The following is an 18,226-nucleotide window of genomic DNA, read 5'->3' as shown; positions in this document are numbered from 1 at the left end:
CCTCTGAGCCTTCCATAATGAGGCGACTAGACTGGTGGATGAGGAGAGAGCAAGGATGTGGTTTACCTTGACTTCACCATATGTCTTCTGATACTGTTTCCTGTAACATCCTCTTAAAGCAACGGTGTACAGGTTAGGTAAGCGGACAGTGAGGTGGATTGAAAACTGGCTGAACAGTCAGTCCCTGAGCACTGTGGTGACTAGCACAAAGTCCATTTGTGGACAAATCACTAGTGGTGTACCGCGGGGCTCAATGCTAGTTCCAGTACTGTTTAACATTTTCATCAATGATTTGGACACTGTGAAAGAGTGCCTTCAGTCAGTCCAAAAATGATACTAAACTGGGAGCAGTAGCTGATGCACCAGACAGTTGTGCTGTCATCCTGTGGGACCTCAACAGGCTGGAGAGCTGGACAGTAAGGAACTTCATGAAATTCAACAAATGGAAATGCAACTACTGCATCTGGAGAAAAATAGCCTCCTGGCAGCAGTACACACTGAGGGCTAACAAGCCAGAAAACAGCTCTGTAAAGGACCTTAGTGTCCTGGTGGACACCAAGCTGAACATATGCCAGTGAACCAGTGCATCTGTGGCAAAGGCAGTCAACAATATCTTGGGCTGCATTAGGCAGAGCACCACCAGCAGGTCCAGGGAGATGATCCTTCTCCTTTATCTAGCACTGGTGAGGCCTTGCCAGTCCTGGGCCTTACCAGTGGCCAGTCCTGGGCTCCCCAGTTCAAGACAGAGATTAACTTACTGGAACGAGTTCAGTGCAGGGCCACGAGGATGACAGATATACTTGAGTATCTTGTATTTGGGGAGGCTGAGAAGGCTGGGACTGTTAGCCTGAAGAAAACTCGAAGGTAATGGTGGTGTTCTGATCAATGTATATAAATACCTGACATGAAGAAGAGGGACAAATGAAGTTTCACCTTAACACAAGAAAGCACTTCTTTACTGTGAGAGCATTCAAACACTGGATGATCTCAAGAGGTCCTTTCCAACCTACATGACTCTGATTCTGTGACTGATTCCTTAATGAAAAAATAAGTAAGACCTTTCCATCTGGATGTCTTGGTGCTGCACAGAGGAAGGCAAATCTCATTTAATTATTTTTGAGAGAGAGGCTGAAATAAAGACGGATGAAATCATTTGCTCAAATTACACAGCTAGCTGGTGGCATTAATAGGGAATGTACATCAGGTAATTCCCACACATTTCTCTCCACTGGATTATTAAATGCCTCACATGATTCCCTCATTCTTAGCTTTGCTCCACACATATTTAAAAGGTACAAAATTCAATAAACAGCAGCATTATATTCAAGACTATCCACCTTCACCAATGACTTTCTGCAGTCTGGTAAGGGCAAGCATCCATCTCCTCTGGATCTCCCTATCCAGTTACTAAGCTATTGTTTCCTAGGTTCTCCTGCTGTCTGGGTGTTACAGCCTCCCTCCACCTGTCCATGTATCCACATCCTAACCTACTGCAATCATCAAGATAAGTGGAAATATTATTTAACCTGTTTATGATCACATTTATTCTGACACAGACCAGAAGGAACTTATAGGAGTAGCTTCTCCTATAGGAGTACAGGTAGATATTCATACATGGAGCAAAAAAGAGCAGCCAAAAGCAGTTAGAGAAGATAAGCCTCCCCAGTATCACAGTTGCTTTCAGAGAACAACCTTTATTCCTGTCTAGTGATGATAATCCAACAATTCAAAGCAAAAGGGAAAAAAAGTTTAATAATATTTTGGATGTGTCAATCATCTAAATGTTGGTACCCTTAAGGCATTTACCAGCTCTACTGTGCAAAGCTCTTGAATACTGAGCACATTTCTGGCTATCCCTTTTTAGGAAAGATTAAATCAAAATGGAAAATGTGTTAAGAAAAGCTAGGAAGATGGTCAGGAGAAAAAAAAAGCCCTGTTATATGAGGAAAGGCTGGAAGAAGTAGACCATTCTAAGCCTAGATAAGTAGAGCTTGTGAAAGGATGTGGTTCCCATCAACAAATATTATAGCAGTAAACAATAATCAGAATTATGGGATCAAGTAAACCAAACATTTTTTAATATGAAAATCATTATATTTCCAAATTGAATTACATTAAATGTTAGTTTATTACAGAGCTCTGTACTCAATGACCCAGGTCATCCTTCTAGTCTTACTTACTTACCCAAAATATTGGTCAAAATTCTGTCATCCTGAAGTCAAGGCAGCGTTTCTTTTGAATTCCTCAGTGTGTTCAGAATTCATGCCAGTGTCTAAAAGCTAATTGTAGCTTATAATGATACAGAGAAAATCTGTCTGGTAAATAAATATCTGCCTGTGGTGAGAGACATGCATTTGTGTCTGATCTATTCTTTGGGAATAGGGACCCTGTCTGGTGCTCTCTGTCTGCCAGTGTACTGCCAACAAACATTTCATGCATCAGATCTCATACAATGTGTTACAAATAACTGTTTTTTAGTGCTGTTGTCTGCAATTAATCCTACCCGTGTTGAAAAATGGTGCACAATTAACTGAAGTGCAGAGCTGGCTGCAGGTTTCTGCAGGGCTTTATACAAATGGGTCTTTGGCCAAGTTCCTCCCCAGAAGGACAATCCCTGGCTCCGGACACTGATTCCCTCCCAGCTCTGGCAACACACCTCTACTCCAACCAAATAACTCAAGAATTCAAAGCAGGCCAAGCTAAGCAACCTTGGCTGTAGGAGTGTATCCAGACAAAGAAGGATTTCAGATACATTGTTGAGGAAGAACTGCAGTCCAGGCTCATTTTTTTTGTGATATCACAATTCATATCCTCCAAAGATCCTGCCAAAACTCTCTTGAGAATAGAGGGAAGCGAAAAACAAACAGTAAAAAAAGGACTCCACCCTCAAAGCCATTCTTCTAAAACATAACAATAAAAGAGTGAAAAACTTTTTCTCAAGCTTTGCAGTTTGTCTTTTAAAAATAGTCATTTGTGGACCAAGCTCTACCCTTTCAAAATCTCTGAAAGTACTTGCCTCACACTTCCAGGTTCGACTGCACTGGAATTTATTCTAACCTTTTGGCATTAAGAGTTGTTAATGATTATTTAGAAAGAGGACAGACTTATTGTCTTGAAACTGTATTTTTCAAGTATTGTGGATTGAACCGTACATGTGCACATTCATGTGGCTCCCAGGTGGAAATCTGCGCAAGCAGTTCATAGTGAGGCTATTCATGCCTTCTTGCACCCTTCTCAGGGGAACCAACAGCATGGGGCTTGTCCTCAGTTCTCATAACCACAAGCTCATTAAACAAAGCATCTGGAAAGGAGGTAGTGGAAAGCAGACAACAGGAGCTATCCCAACAACATCTCAGAGAATCTCATTTACTGCATAAAAAAATGGTGGTTCTTTTTTGTCTGAATGTAACCATGCAGCTTTTACTGGCAGTTGACTGGCTTGTGGTACCTCTCAGTGTTGGAATGCCAGAGATGTTCAAGTACAAATTACAGTATTGCTTTTCTGAACCTGGTGCCCCTTCAAACTGTTTTGCCAAGTGCTTAATGTTTCATGCAAGTCAGCCAGAGAAATCTCAGGCATCTGAGAGACAAAACATTTCTGGGAAAGGCTGATGATATTGTCTGTGTTCAGATGAAATATGCACTTCTATTTGGAGCAAAGAACCCTACAGAAAAGTTGTAACATGCAGGAATACACAGTGTGGTCCATTTTGTAAGCTTGTGAAGCAATCGTTCAGCTTTTTGATATCATTAGACAGAAAGATATGAAGATAAACCCACGATCTGTTAAGATGGTAACATTTGCCTTCCACAGATATAGGGATTTTGCAGGCTAATTTACTGATTCAGGACAAAATTCAAGCCTACTTTGGATAAAATCAAATGCAGCATCATCATGGCCTTATCCCTGTAAAAAAAACATATGTGCAGCAGGGCATCCAAGAGAACTTGAGTTGTGAAAATTATACATGCTAGTATGGCAACAGTTAGGATCCCTGACATGATGTTAGAGAGGCATGTGCAGTATTCTGACAGAAGTTTCAGGAATCCTCTTCAGGGAAGAGTACAGTAGAAACACAGCTGGAACTCAGGTCTCTATTTTTAGGAAAGCTGTCATCATTAAGACTTATTAGATAAGAAGCGATTAAGGGCCACAACTTAAGATGTTTTGCACACATGATGCATTCATGTGCTAGCTATGAACTATGCTGACACAGACAAAAAGAATGGGCATATGGTACTTTTAAAAAAGGTTATTTTCTAATCTTAACAGGACTGCCATACTGTGGAGGAGTTCAAAGCAAGAAATGTGGTCAAAATCTGTATAACTTTAGACTTATATGATGTAATAATTGCTTATTCAGCTGCTACAGTGAATATTTTTTGCAAAGGAAAGATAAGCTTAAGAACGTTATCCAAAAGCATGATTCCTGGAATGAGAAACCCTGAATTACTTCTGGGAATTGTGCAAAAAGTCAGCAAGAGTAAAAGGGAATGGATGATTTTCATGATACTAGCTCTCCAGCTCAATCAAAAAGGGTCAGATTTTTTAAGTAACACTGTAATAGCAGCTATTCTGTACAGCTGCACTGCTGATGGAAAAGCCCATGTACAACCCAGGATTAGATAGCTGTTCATTACTCAGTGCTGATCTATGGAACAGTTATAAAACTGTTACCACTAATTAGAATATCAAACCAAAGCTACACCTCAGTAACAATAGGCTTATCAAGCTAGTGGTAGTAAAGCTTTCCAGTTCTTCAGAACAAGTGATGTAACCGTCTTATTCATTACCTTCCCAGCCACAGAACCAGCTGTAGTTGGGAATACATTGGGAAGTAAATCCAGGTCAAGGTCCCAACTCCTTACTAAGGCATTTTCAATCTTTTAAACACATTAATTAACTTTGTAAAATGTAGTGCAGATCTTGCCCTTTACTCAATTTATTCTGTAAGAGACTCAGCACTATGGAATGCAAGAAAACAGAACATGATTATCACTTCTCAGCATATGCAGATATGATACAGAAAGCAGATGGACTCTGTGAAAGCTCAGCACTAGTCCAACATGTTTCAGTAACAGTATGTCATCCAGAATTTCTGGAACACAAGCTTACAATAGACATGCATTGGTTTAGGTTACCAATAAGAAAAATATTTTTAACTTTTACAGTGTACCTTTCTGAGGAAACCTTTCTTTTCTTGTTAAGAAAAAATTCTCTTACCACTGGTGCTCATCCATCTAACTGCCAGCTGAAAAGAAAAATAAAAAAATGCAAGTCTATGTACAGAATTTGATCCTCAGAATAACAAGATGACAATCTGTATTATTCAGGGCTACATTCCTTGTCTTCCAACCTCCCTTTACGTCTGTACCCTTTGGACATACACAGAGAAACAGTATATCCCCTTGTCCAAGGCTTTACTGTGCTTTGGGTTCAGGGCAGACAGGCTGTGCTTGACCTGGTCTGCCACTGCCAATACCAATTATTCCTGAAACTATGACACCTGGCTAATACTAGGTCAACAAGCCAGCTGCTTTGGAGCAGAGGTGGTAGTCAAGTGCTGGCATCTGGGATTTGTAGTCTTGATTTTTTGGCTGTCCTTATAACAAACTGTAGAATTGCTCCTTCTGGCAATGCAAACACACTCTGGACATCCATATACTGTATCAAAGAAGACAAAGACGTGTTTACACAAGGGGAGCTAGCTGACTTGAAAGGTCTAACTGGTAACAGAGTAACATGACGACTACTGCCTTGTTGCATCCTGAACTTGAGTGTAAATCTAGGGATTAGACACAGAATAAAGGGTAGAGGAGACCTGAAACTATGAAGCAGACATCCACACAACAGAAAATCTGGCCTCACAAGTCCCTGAAATGAATCCTTTGAATTAAGAGCAATGGAGTGATGCAGGAAAGCATACCATCCTCAGCACGGCATGGTGTATTTGCTGGATCTCTTCAGACTAAAGATGGAATTAAGATGCCCTTCCTCCTTTTCATACATGGAGAAAGAAATAATGTTAATGAATGCTTTTCTTCCTCCCAGAGAATCTTCTCTACAGCTCTGTGAGAGACATATCAAGCCCTTCTGGCAAAAGTATGAGCGGGTATAGAAAGCAGTGAGTTGGGGGTTTAAAGGAGAAACAGGGAATAAAATTTGTTCTGGAAATGAAACACCCAGCGAAACAGAGCAAGTTGGTATTGATGGGAAGTACCCTACAGCACAGTTCTTGTTTAGCTTGACCACACATCACGTTTGCCAGTATACAGATCAAGTAAGAGGGAAAGAAAGAGCCAAACTGCTGCATTATTAACGCTTGGATAGAAAGATATCTTCATTCCTCCCATTACGTTGTTCTTACAGGTTCCCTTATGAATCTACCAGCTTGAACTTCATAATGTACGTGTGATACCTGAAGCCAAGATGTCCTTCCCACGAAAGCACAAGCCAGGAGCCAGTGCATCTGATGCAGTCTACAAGACTGTCTCCATCACCCACTGGCTCTCTCCAGTACTACTCCAGGCTACTCTGGGAGTTCTGATGACAACAGCATCTCTCTTCCAGGTGGGGAGGGGATATTTAATAATTACGGACTGGCAGATAATCACCCACAGTTTATACACTGCTAAGAAACATGATGCTCTCCACAAAGACCCTTAAAGTATGTCAGCCTCTACCTTCTGATGAGTTCTCAGCTGAGTATGATTATTTCAGGATAGCTGACATTGCTAAGAAAACCCAGTGAGCATACTAACTAAAGTAGCAGCACCCTAAAGGAAATGCCTGGTATGTGAGTCTGTTTTGTGGTTGGTTTTAAAACAGCCAACATTTTACTGGAAATTTCCTTAGCTCTGGAGAACACTCATTTATTGGGAATGTGGCTCTGGTAGTACCAGCAATGGCCATCACACAATTAAGGGGATTTTTCAGATATGGCCAAACCTCAATTTATGAGGAGTCTGTTTGCAGTCTATAAAAGTAGCTCTTAAAATTGTTGATGGTGGCAGCTGGTGATGAGGTAGCTGATGTGTTTGGTGATAAGGACAAGCTTAAGGGAGGCAATGCTATAATGCAACATGCCTTATTTCCTCTGGCAGGGAAAGTAAGTGCTTTAAGTGTGGGTTTCTTATCTTGCCTAAGGTCTAATAAAAAGTCATTCAAAAAAGGGAGGCAATTGGCTACTCAAAAATTACAAAGGGCTCCACCTATTGCAGGAAAACCATAAGGTATTCTATATGCACATAAAAAAAAAAAAAAAAAAAAAAAAAAATAGGGATGAAGAAGCCCTCAAGATTTTCTTGTCCTACCTACTACTCTCAGGCAGAACTGATAAAATGTGATCAGTTCTAGGCAGATTTCTATTTAGTTGTTCATAACAATAGCAAGTGAGACTGCTTCCACAACCTCTCTATGCAATGGGCTTGTATTTCAAATGTCCTTACTGGCAGATAATTTTTACTACTATATTACCTTACTGTCCACTCCAAAAGATCATTTAAACCCACTGTTTCCATTACTACCTCAAATAGACAGGCTGTTACACACCTCAACCACCTTCTGGGTAGCTGAAGCCTGAAACTTCACCCAGATGTCTTCTCTGTGAACATATTAACTTGAATTTTTTCATTGTGCAAATAATGAAATTACTTCACACTGTGTTGATAATCCTATGGTGTATTTTTTCTTTCTCATTTAGGAACAAATTTTTATCTTCTCTTGATTTCTTCTTTCAAATCTTCAGAAAATATGTCACTGAGAAGTTTTATATAACGTTATAATTCATTTGTTAGTAGACCTGTTCATTTGTTTAAAGCCATGATCATGATATGTACTGTAGTAAATGAGTCTTTAGATAGACCTCAAATAACTTTGGTTCAAGTGCAAGCATACACATCCATTTAAGTTAAAGCAACTGAAACAGGAAGGATATGAAAGTGTAACTGAGCAGTGTGTCTCAGAGTATAAAACACATTTATGCTCAAACACTCCTGTAATTTGTCATGTTAAATGGTTGCAGGAAAATCAGTTTCATACTGGGATCTCTCTGTTTTCAGCTAACCAGAAAATCAGCAATAACAATGTTTTTTATATATTGCTTAAGTGAGATATATCTACTCTGTAAGCATTGCTATTGCAAATAAAAGATAAAGACAGACAATGATAGAAGATTCTAATATTGTACTGCTGCTATATTTAAAGAATAGTCTGGAAAGACCATATAGATGGGCACATCTATACAGCCCAATGAGACAAGGTTCAAGCAACTAATAAACTTGGAAGGAACCTGTAGGCTTTACAAAGTAGGAACAAAATAAAGATAAATTTCTCTTATATATTTATATAGCAATGATCTAGGAAAAGTTATCTTTTGGAGACATTTCTAAAACTCTGTCTTACATTAGATTTTCCTCATTATTCAAACTCTCTCTATATATATTGAGCTGCAAATAGATATCTACCTCTTCCAGGTTTTCTTCCCAAGTACAGACATTAGAAGTACTCAGTACTCTGAGCCTGGAGCTCAGTCAGTGCTAAGGCCTTCAAAGCTAGAAGACAGTAATATTTCAAATGGATGTAGTGCTGGTAGCATTTGCATGGTGTATCATTCCAGTGTAAATACTTAAGTAAATGTTCAGTAAATGTCCTAAAAAAACTCAAATATGTCAGTCAAAGTATTTCTAAATCCACATGCTTACTTTGGCATTTCTTTAGGTATTGCTTTCTCTACTACTAAGCTCAAGGTCTCAACCCAGATTTTGACAGTACTAAAGTGAACCCTTTAGCAAAGAATGTCTTATGTGCTTGTGCAGCATGGGTTGTTTGCAGATGCTACCATAATTCAGAAAATAGTATGACTCCAATGTACTTCCTGTACTTGTGTGGAAAATTCATCAACTCTTCTAGAAGGAAAATTAAAAACAACTTGGAATAATTGAAATGAACTCAAATGAAAATTCCTGAGAATTTAGAAAGTCTTATTCAGTTCCTTTTGCAGCACACACTTGAAATCTGGAGGGCAATTTCTCTAAACCTTTAAGAAGTCTAAAGTAGGCTATGCTAAGCACAAAACAGAGACAGAGGACGCAAAAGTGCTGGGAAGAAAAAAAAAAAAAAGTGTTTAAAAAAAATGTAAAAAGTGAAGGTGAAAATCTTCATTAACTGAATTAGCTGAAGATGTGCCAGTGTATTAAGCAAAGCATTAGCACTGGAGATTGTTGTATCCTTTCAAACAGAGAAGAATTTCAACACAACTCTTACTGAAGCATCCTAGTATCTTGCCAAGAGATGATTTCAGCAGGACAAGAATCATCACCCTGTCTGATAAACAGGCAGGTCACTGTCACGATTTTTCCTTTATTATATGCATTCTCCCTGTCACTGTAAACTAACCAGTACATCACCTTTGTAGACACTACTGTGACTATTCCATCCCCAGCTACCTGACATTACCCTGAATATTTCTAAATTGATATTTACTTATAAAATATTATGCCCAGGAATTCTTTACATTCTTCTAGGACTCTTCACTGATCTGTTTTGACCTTTTCTCTCCTTCGTATTCTGTCTTTTTGCTTTATATGTCCCCTTCCAGTGTTTTTTTTTTTTGTTTGTTTGTTTGTTTGTTTTGTTGTTGTTGTTGTTGTTCTGGCTCCTGTTGACTCCTTCATTGACTATTTTTTTTTTTTTTTTTACATTTTTTGGCAATGTTGCTACATTTCTATTATTTCTTACCCTGCAGAGTCTTCTCAGCCTTCTGGCTCCACTAATACATTTTATCTTGGGGCAGTGTTATTCACTCTCCCAGCTTTATTACATGTAATGACTCAACTATTAAAATCTCAGCTCCTGACCTACTTCCTTCCATCTAATTTACGTGTACATACATGTGCCTGACTTTTCCCAAGTGCTTTACAGAAATGTTTGTCTATTGCAGCTAAAAAGATCAGCTAAGTTTTTTCTTCCTTAACTTTATTCATTTCCTAATTCACTGTTACTATCACTTTTTGCTAACTGTATTCATAAACTTTTATTCATTTACCTTTTTCATACTAAACCATTGTATCCCACCATGAAAATTCTCACCCATGCCATGATTTTTTAATTCAGATTTCAACTCTCTCTTTCTTGATCTTCTCTTTCTCATCCCCTTGTACTATTTACAGGTATTCTTTACAACTAGTAGACCTATAATCTGCTTACTCAATTGATTTTGCTAACTACTTCTTACGGTCTAACCGTAACTCCCGAAATCAAATTTAGATTCTATTATGGTCCCAGGTAACTATTTCTGAAAAATTCTGGAAGACCTATGACCCATCCTTCATTTCAGAAAGTGTTAATAAAAATATTGTTGAACTTCAGTTGGTCTTAAGACAACTATTTATTAAAAACATGTAGAGTTGATATGAAACTTGCAGAATGGGCAGAAGCGATACAATAAATAAATAAATTTTGAAAATCCATTGACCTGCTGTCAGATTTTGCCTGAAATCTGACAGAATAGTATAAATATACTGCAGTAACTTGATAAGCTAGTTTGTGAATTTTCATCTTGGATTTCACTAACATGTCTGCTTTCAATTACACAGATGAAAAACAAGAGTTTAACATTTTGTTCTTCCCCTGATTGCAATAAAATGTCATGCCGGAAAGTGGACTATTAAAAGGAAATTCAAGTGAAAACTAATTTAGAGATAGCACTCATGTTTCAGAATTAGACTTTTTGTTGGTATGTGATTTTTAGGGAGATATTCTCTATGATAGCACGCAAGAAAGCACAAACCTAGTCTTTTCTAAGTCCTACCTCCACCCATATATTTGTTATAAATTTACTTCTATAAAAGCAAATGTAAAAGCCATGATCTTAAAATAAAACTCATTCCACACACTCAGCGGAACATTTTTTTTTCTATTATTACAAACTATAAGCTCACCCTGAATAGCCATGTTTCCAGATGTTTAGTGAGTTAAACTGTCTGTGTCTGTAGTACCAAGACATGCCAGAGGCACGGCTAGAGGATGAACCGTTCATACACTGACTGGACATAATGATGTGAGTAATCCATCTTTTTCAGCAGAGACAGTAGTTTATACCAAGGCAATTTTTTTTTTTTTTTTTTTTTTTGTAACAAGAATGCAATGTTTACAGGAAAATCAAGTTGTGTTATACAACCTAGCAGGTTTTTAAGACCCTTACTCTTGCAAAGAATTACATGCATAACTATCTTCATGTGCACTGGGCAGTTCCCCTTAATCCAGCCTTTTCTTTTTTTCAGAATGAGGACTACTGATTAATAGATACTGGAGATTCACTAGTAAGGAAAATCAATTAGAAAACTGACAGAAAGAAGCTTAAGAGGAAGTTGTATTTCAGAAATATGTTGCTATAGCAACTTGGCAATTGTATCTGTAAAGCCCTCTGAAGATCATCTTCACCCCAAGCCCCTTGATACTAGGTGTACAGAGGAATCCAGACTCTGCCACAAAGAGCATATACTTTCATAACATGAATTCACCATGTAGTTTCTTCATTGGCCTGCAAAACACAGATGGCCTTGTGAAATAATGCAGAAAAGTTATCTTACAGCAACTACGATTGCTAGTAATTACTAAAGCATATTTACATTCTCAAAAAATAGACTCAGCAGTCTACTCTTCAAGAAGTAGTGTCCTAGAAAAAGTTTCTTAACTGCTTTTAAACATCCAAATCTAATTTTATCCGAGTTACTGTTTTCAAAATTCTAAGGATGCAGAAATTCACAGGGAAATTAGAGTATTGATCTTTATTTGAGACTAGAGACCTAACGTACCTTTTATCACCAAATTTGTCTATACTTTTTCATAACAACCTTTGAAAACCTGAACTTACCTAATTACTTAGTTTTTCTAAAAAGCAGTGCACTAGTTAAGGCTAAAGGTACACTGCATTACAAAGTGACATTATTTAGTGTTTCACAATAATGCTGAAAATTACTATATCCCTTCAGTGAATCACAGTTACAAATTTGTTGATGTACTCTGTTGTCTGAAAGAAAGTAGGCACTGCCCTGGGATTTTAGCACTAAACATTGCTTTCTTAAGCTTCTTTATTCTGTTCCTCCTTTTTCAAAAAAGAGCGGCTAACACCTCTTTGTCAAAAGCAAGGTATCTGTGACAAATGCTCTACAATATACAAAAATATAAGAGCTAAAATACTGCAACAATAAGATATAATTTACTTCACTGGTTTTTATTTGCGGCTTTTAGGCTGATGCCAGGGACCATATGTTTGTAAACACTTGCCTGGGGAATGGCATGGCCAAGCCTCAACTCGCAAAGGCCCCCTTTGGTGCTCCTCTAGCAGAAAGTCACTTAGCTGCGGGCTAGGATAAATTCACCGTCACCACATGAAAAGCAGCTTCTTTGCTGTATCTTATCGGTTATGTTTTCGTTGGATTACTCTGCTGACTTAAATGAATATCTTCCGTTTATATAGTTTTTAGAGAATGGGAAAAAAGTGCATAATCTAGAAAGGGAAACACGGCTTGGATCCAGAGCCCTACTTTCACAAGCACCCCCACAACACGGTATCATACATAAATACTTCAGTATTTAAAAGGCCCGTACGCTTTGCTTTGCTATGCCTCCTGCAGCAGCGCGGTTCCACACTCTTGATCCCACTTTTCTTTGTGGGGTCCCGCAGCCAGCGGACCGGACCAGCCTCCTCTCCCGAGGCCAGGCTTAGCCAGCGGACCGGACCAGCCTCCTCTCCCGAGGCCAGGCTTCGGGGCACCGCACCTCAGAGGAAGCCCGGCGTTTCAGGGGTCCCTGAACGAGCCGGGCCGGGGGACTGCGGGGCACCGAGAGCTGCAGCCCGGCCGCCCCAGCAGGCACCCTCCGCAGCTCGGGCAGCGGAGCCGGTGCACGCCCCGCCTTTCTGCTCCCTCGCCCTCGTGGCAGCGGCGGGTCTTCAAAGCCTGCCCGGGGACACCCGGGGAGGGTTACGGTGGTCCCCGCCGCCCCCTTCACCGAAGCCCTCTCGCCCCGCGGGGCCGCTCCGGGGGTCACCTCACGGACAGACAGCCCTTACCTTGGCCGCGGAGCGCGGGCGGCAGCAGCGCCAGCAGCAGGAGCAGCCGCAGCGGCCGGGCCCCGCCGAGGTTGTCCATCGGCCGCCGGCGGGAGCACTGGCACCGAGCGGGACCGCGGGGGGCTCGGCGATCCTGAGGCGGCCGGCGGGGCTCCCCGCTTTTCTCTCGCTCTTGCTGCGTGTTTCTGTTGTTATCCCAGCCGCCCGAGACCGGTTGGGAAAGAGCTCGCAGGAACCCCCCTCTCGGTGGGCTTCACAAAGATTTAATTCACCTCCTGCCCTGTTAATTGCACAGCCTGCAAGTGTTCGGCAGAGGAGAGCAGCACTGCGGCTGGGAGGCAGGGACCCTATTGCATCTGATACCCCTACTCTCTCCCCGCCACCCCCACACACGCTGTAAAAGTGACTCCCTTCGGCTCGGAAAACTTTGCAGATCCTCAGCGTGAACCTAGGGACGGCGTGACTGATTCTGCGAGGGAGAAATGCAGCAAATTCCCTCGGTGCCAAGTAGAAGAAAGCCACAAACAAAAAGCAAAGCGAAGCAAAAACAAAACAAAAGAAGCCACCTAGCCGGGAAGGCAGGGTTCAACCTCTGGAGAGGAGATTTCCAACCCCCCTTTCGCGGTCTTTCCACCGATTTTACTCCACGATAACTTTTTTTTTTTCCCTCTATGAAGAGGGTTTTAAAAATGAGAGGTATTCTAGAATATTTCAATTAAATTCACTGGAGGAAAAAAAAAAAAAAAAACTTCTCCTTTTTCCTTCCCCTCCTTGTAAAGAAACAGGATGAGAATTTCTACCCAAATGAGGCAGTCAGCTCTGCTCTGTCGACCCCCTCCTTTTTTTTTTTTTTTTTTTTTTTTTTTTTTTTTTTTACCTCTTATCTTATTTAAACAGGAACACAAACACTGATAGTGGTCAAAGGAAGAACTGGTTTGAAAGCACCCAGTTGGCTATGCTGTTGCCAAGATCTTTTAGATAATGTGGGCGATAATATTTGCAGGCAAATGCATGTGGAAACAGCTGGGGAGTTCATCACCCCTCTACACTTTGCCCTATGTTTTACTCAGAAGATCAGTTGGAAGCACTTTATATTTACTTGGTTGTTGTGTCACAGGGACCCTGACTGGACCATTCATGTTGTAACCCCTTAATACCAATGTTAGATTTAAGGCACTTAGAGTTGAAAGCATGCATTTTTTCCTGCACCTGGTTACTTGCTCTTTCCTTACACAAGAACAGAAAAATGGCCACATGGCCAGTAGTCCAACTATCCAAAAGCTTGTTTTCAGCGATGATCATAAGTGCTCACCAGAGGAAGGGTAAAACCAAGGCAAGCACATGTGATGTTGTCCTTCCAACCTCCGGCTGCTTTGAGTTTGGAGCATTTCCTCTGTGGAATGCAGTTTCTGTGTAGCCAGTAGCCCTCAGTGAGTTTCTATTCCAGGTATTTATCCAGTCTCCACATGAGTAAACCTTTATCATCCAAAATACCCTTTGGGAGCAGGTTTTGTAGCTCTGCCACTGACTGGGTGGAGGGCTGTTTCTTTTTGTTACTCCAGCTACCTTCTTACAGCACCTCGTAACTGCTGCACGAAGAGACACCAAAGAACAAGCCTTATCCATGCTCTTAGTGCCATGATCATATTTTGCCAGGTCAGCTTTTTGACTGTTTCCTTCCCCCTTCTCTCTCTCCCCCCTCCTCCCCACCACCCCCCACCCCCACTCCCCGCTTTATTGGGAGGGGACATTTGGGAAAGGGGAAGAAGGATGGAGGACTGACTATATTTGGGCGTATTTTTTGCTTCCATTCCTTGCACACAACTGTCTACATCTCTCTTCTTTAAACACCCTGTTTTTAAGTTTAACATCAGTTATAGAGACACTTTCACAGTGTTTCATCACAACCTCCACACTACAGATCTTTTACACCTCAGACAGCTGCAGGAGGCAAATGACAAAGATGACACCTTGTTTGTACCAGCTTACTGAACCTGGGGCATGTCATCTATGGAATCCTTGGATTGAGTTCCATTGTGGCTTATTTCACTTTATACCCACTCCTAATTGATTAAAGGTGAATATAAAGAAGTTCATCAGTTTGACTAAATCACTGTAAAGTCACACATAATAGCTTGTCCACACATGGACTTACTCTGATTAACACCATGTGTGGACATGATTAATCTAGAGTAAGAATTCTTCCTTCCTGCTTAGTTTGCCACCACAAGCTGTTTACCAGAAACAAGGCAAATTCAAGTAACTGTTTTAAGAAATATTTCTAGAAACCATCACAGCTATAGTTATCTCAAGATCTGATAATAGTTTTTTGTTGGTTTTGTTGTTATTGGTGGTTCTTTTGCATAATATTAATGCATACTTCTCGTATAAATTGGGACTCTCACCTACAATCACATTCGGTGGCCTTGAGTACATGTGATTCTAATTAGTGACTCCAAGCTTTGTAATAAGCTAAGCCGTGCACATAGGGCTCAATTCAAAGCTCCTGGAAGTCAATGGAAAGTAAGGGCTCATGAGAGGGAACATTTTGCATAACCACATTTTTTCTTACATCTGTTTGCAAAGGCCCTGTAATCCTTTGTGTAGCTTTTAAAACAAACAAATTCTTTAATGAGGATTTTATTTTTACTTCAGAAGAATAAAAATCATTTGCAGAAGCTCAGATTAATGAGTAATGACAGCGTAACAAATCATTACGCAAGTCATTTCCAAGGGTCTTGTTGAGAGTAGGTACATGCAAGTGGTCTGACAAAGAATTACTCTAACAAAGAATTGAATTACTCTAACAAACTCATTACCATCTATGGTAGCAGGTTCACAGTTCTTTCTTTATTTGTTTACTTTTGTGGGAATAGCAATTCTTGAAATGGACTAAATAAGCCTATGTAAGGACATCAAATTCTGCCTGGTGAACAAAGCTGCCCTATTGTCCCAACTGTTGTACTTCCTAGGCTTTCTGGTTTACTGCAGCTCCCAGATCCTGCCTGGTTGTTGTTGTTGTTTGTTTGTTTGTTTGTTTGTTTTTTCTTCCACCTATCTGTCCCAGAAGTTGAGCAAAACAGAGGGAAAGGAAATTGCTTTATCTTCCCTGTTTTGAAGGATATTGCAAGGAAGAAAATAGATACACCTGGAAATGAAATCTATCTGTAGTTACTGAAGGGTAACTCATTGGCCCCCATGGCAAAAACTGAAGCCATGTTTTGTCTCTCATTAAGGAAATGTGTCATACTGAAGACACATAAAAAGGCCTCTTTTGCCTTCTGAAGAAAAATATTACTCCATTCACTGCTATGGGTGCACAAAGATTAAGAAAAGCCCATGGAGATCTTACCATCTCTCAACATTAAAAAAAGACTCTACATTAAAAAAAAAAACAAAAACAAACAAAAAAAAAAAAAAAAACAAAACACTCTATAGTAAGCAAATCCACATCTATTGGAGTACAAATGAGTCACTCAGCTTAGCTCCAAATATTAGTATATGCAAAGTACAACTGGCATTCAGCTTCTTTCCTAGAGAAAACACTACCAAAAACTCAAAAACTTTTCTGACTTAAAAAATAATTATAATAATAAGGAAGACATTCTATTTGCAACACAAGGAAACAACAGTGTCACATAATTGTTTCAATATTAGAAAGTTGGGAAATTTATTGTTTTTAACATCTTAATATTGGAAACTGATTTTTAAGGCTTTTGGGAACCGTTCTGACTCTCTTGTCTGTCCTGAAAAGGCAGAAAATTTTCTGATTAAACTAGATCACACCTTTTACAATAATCTACATCAGAGTATTCAGAGATGAGTGCACCACAATCCTTAGTTATTTCTTGAAAGTATTAATGACATCACAGATCACCATTTCTTGCTTATTTTGTGTCTAAAGCAATCTAGTTCAGTTCTTAATAGATCTGTGGTCTCATACTCACAGGGAAGTTACTGTTTGTTTGTATTCTGTGCTTTGTGTATCATCAGTGACTATCAAGGCAATTTAGGGTAATGTAGCCTGTGGACACTTTGTATGCACCTTCCATTATCCTTGCCAGGGATTAGCTTGGAATAAAATCTCCTTTTTGATAAATCAGTTTGTACCCCAAGCCACAGGCTCATCTTCGCTCTCAAATGCAGAACTACTAACTATCCACACCAAAGTGATACTGGCCTGAATCATGCCAGGCCATAGATGAGCAAGGGAAGATGGGAGGACTGAGAGCCTGCTCTGTTCTCTAATACATAGGAAATCATGCCTCCAAGTCTAGTCAAGGCTAGCCTAGGCACCATCTTATATCCCATCTGGTTTATGATGGCATCCTGTAGCTAAGCTGGTCTGGGACTCTTTCCAGAATAATTACAATGTCAGATGAAATTTATAACCATCCTAAATTTGAACTGCTCTTTATATAAATATATAGATATGTATATATACATGTATATAAAATAATGTGAATGCCAGTAGTTCAAGCCACTTATTCTCTATGGGCAACAATACAGATGCTTGTAACCAAACCAGGAAATGTAGCTGGTCTCTATGCTCAAATAATACATAAGGACTGTTAGAAGAGCTTAGTTAACAGAGCTTTCCCTGCACAGAAGAACCCTTTCATTGCTAGATTGATCTATGAACATTTTTCCTCTTTGCATGGATTAGCTTGTGAATACCAAGGCAGAATTCAACTTTTGTTGTTGTTGTTGTTGTTGTTGTTGAATACTGCAGACTGAGACTCATAACCCTGAGCCCTTTTTGACATCACTGATTCTAACTTTTTTGAGTTTTTACCCATTTTTGAGTTTGTATCTATTTTGTAAGTGTTGCCTGTGTTCTGTTTTCTTTTCTGACAGATTAAGAAAAAAAAATCTATCTTGGACACTCAAGAGACACCATGGTTTTCTATTAATATGTATAGGGTCTGCTTCTAAGACAAAGAGGAGTTTATTGGGGGATAAAGGAATGCTTTGATGATCCATGTCATATCCCTTGTGGCATTACTTGTAGAATTTAGGGATAAGTCAGTCTGACATTCATGAGGTATTTCCTGCCTCTCCTTCTAGAGCTGCATCCTTGCAGTCTCTCAGATCTCCCCCTTCCCATAAATTTCCTTTCCCCTTCTAGACTCTGTCATGTCACTGCAGGC

At 39.9% G+C, this 18,226-nt stretch overlaps 1 protein-coding gene across 5 annotated transcripts in view; it reads right to left on the bottom strand.

The window, feature by feature from the left end:
- FBLN1 (fibulin 1) overlaps nt 1-13,783 on the bottom strand; it is a 90,001-nt gene extending 76,218 nt beyond the window's left edge. For 3 of the 5 annotated variants that reach the window (XM_082780262.1, XM_082780258.1, XM_082780259.1), the window contains exon 1: nt 13,077-13,783. In XM_082780262.1, coding sequence (XP_082636388.1) covers nt 13,077-13,155 — 79 coding nt within the window. In that variant the 5' untranslated portion in view covers nt 13,156-13,783. Of the gene's footprint in view, nt 1-2,184; nt 2,283-13,076 lie in introns of those variants that run through there. The other 2 variants (XM_082780261.1, XM_082780260.1) reach the window with 2 other exon arrangements.
- Nucleotides 13,784-18,226: the final 4,443 nt, after the last annotated feature.

Source organism: Aythya marila (genome assembly GCF_965140915.1).
Source record: "Aythya marila genome assembly, chromosome: 1".
In the NCBI taxonomy this organism is placed as follows: domain Eukaryota; kingdom Metazoa; phylum Chordata; class Aves; order Anseriformes; family Anatidae; genus Aythya; species Aythya marila.
Note: the sequence above shows the minus strand (reverse complement) of the source record. Positions and strands in the feature narration are given on the sequence as shown.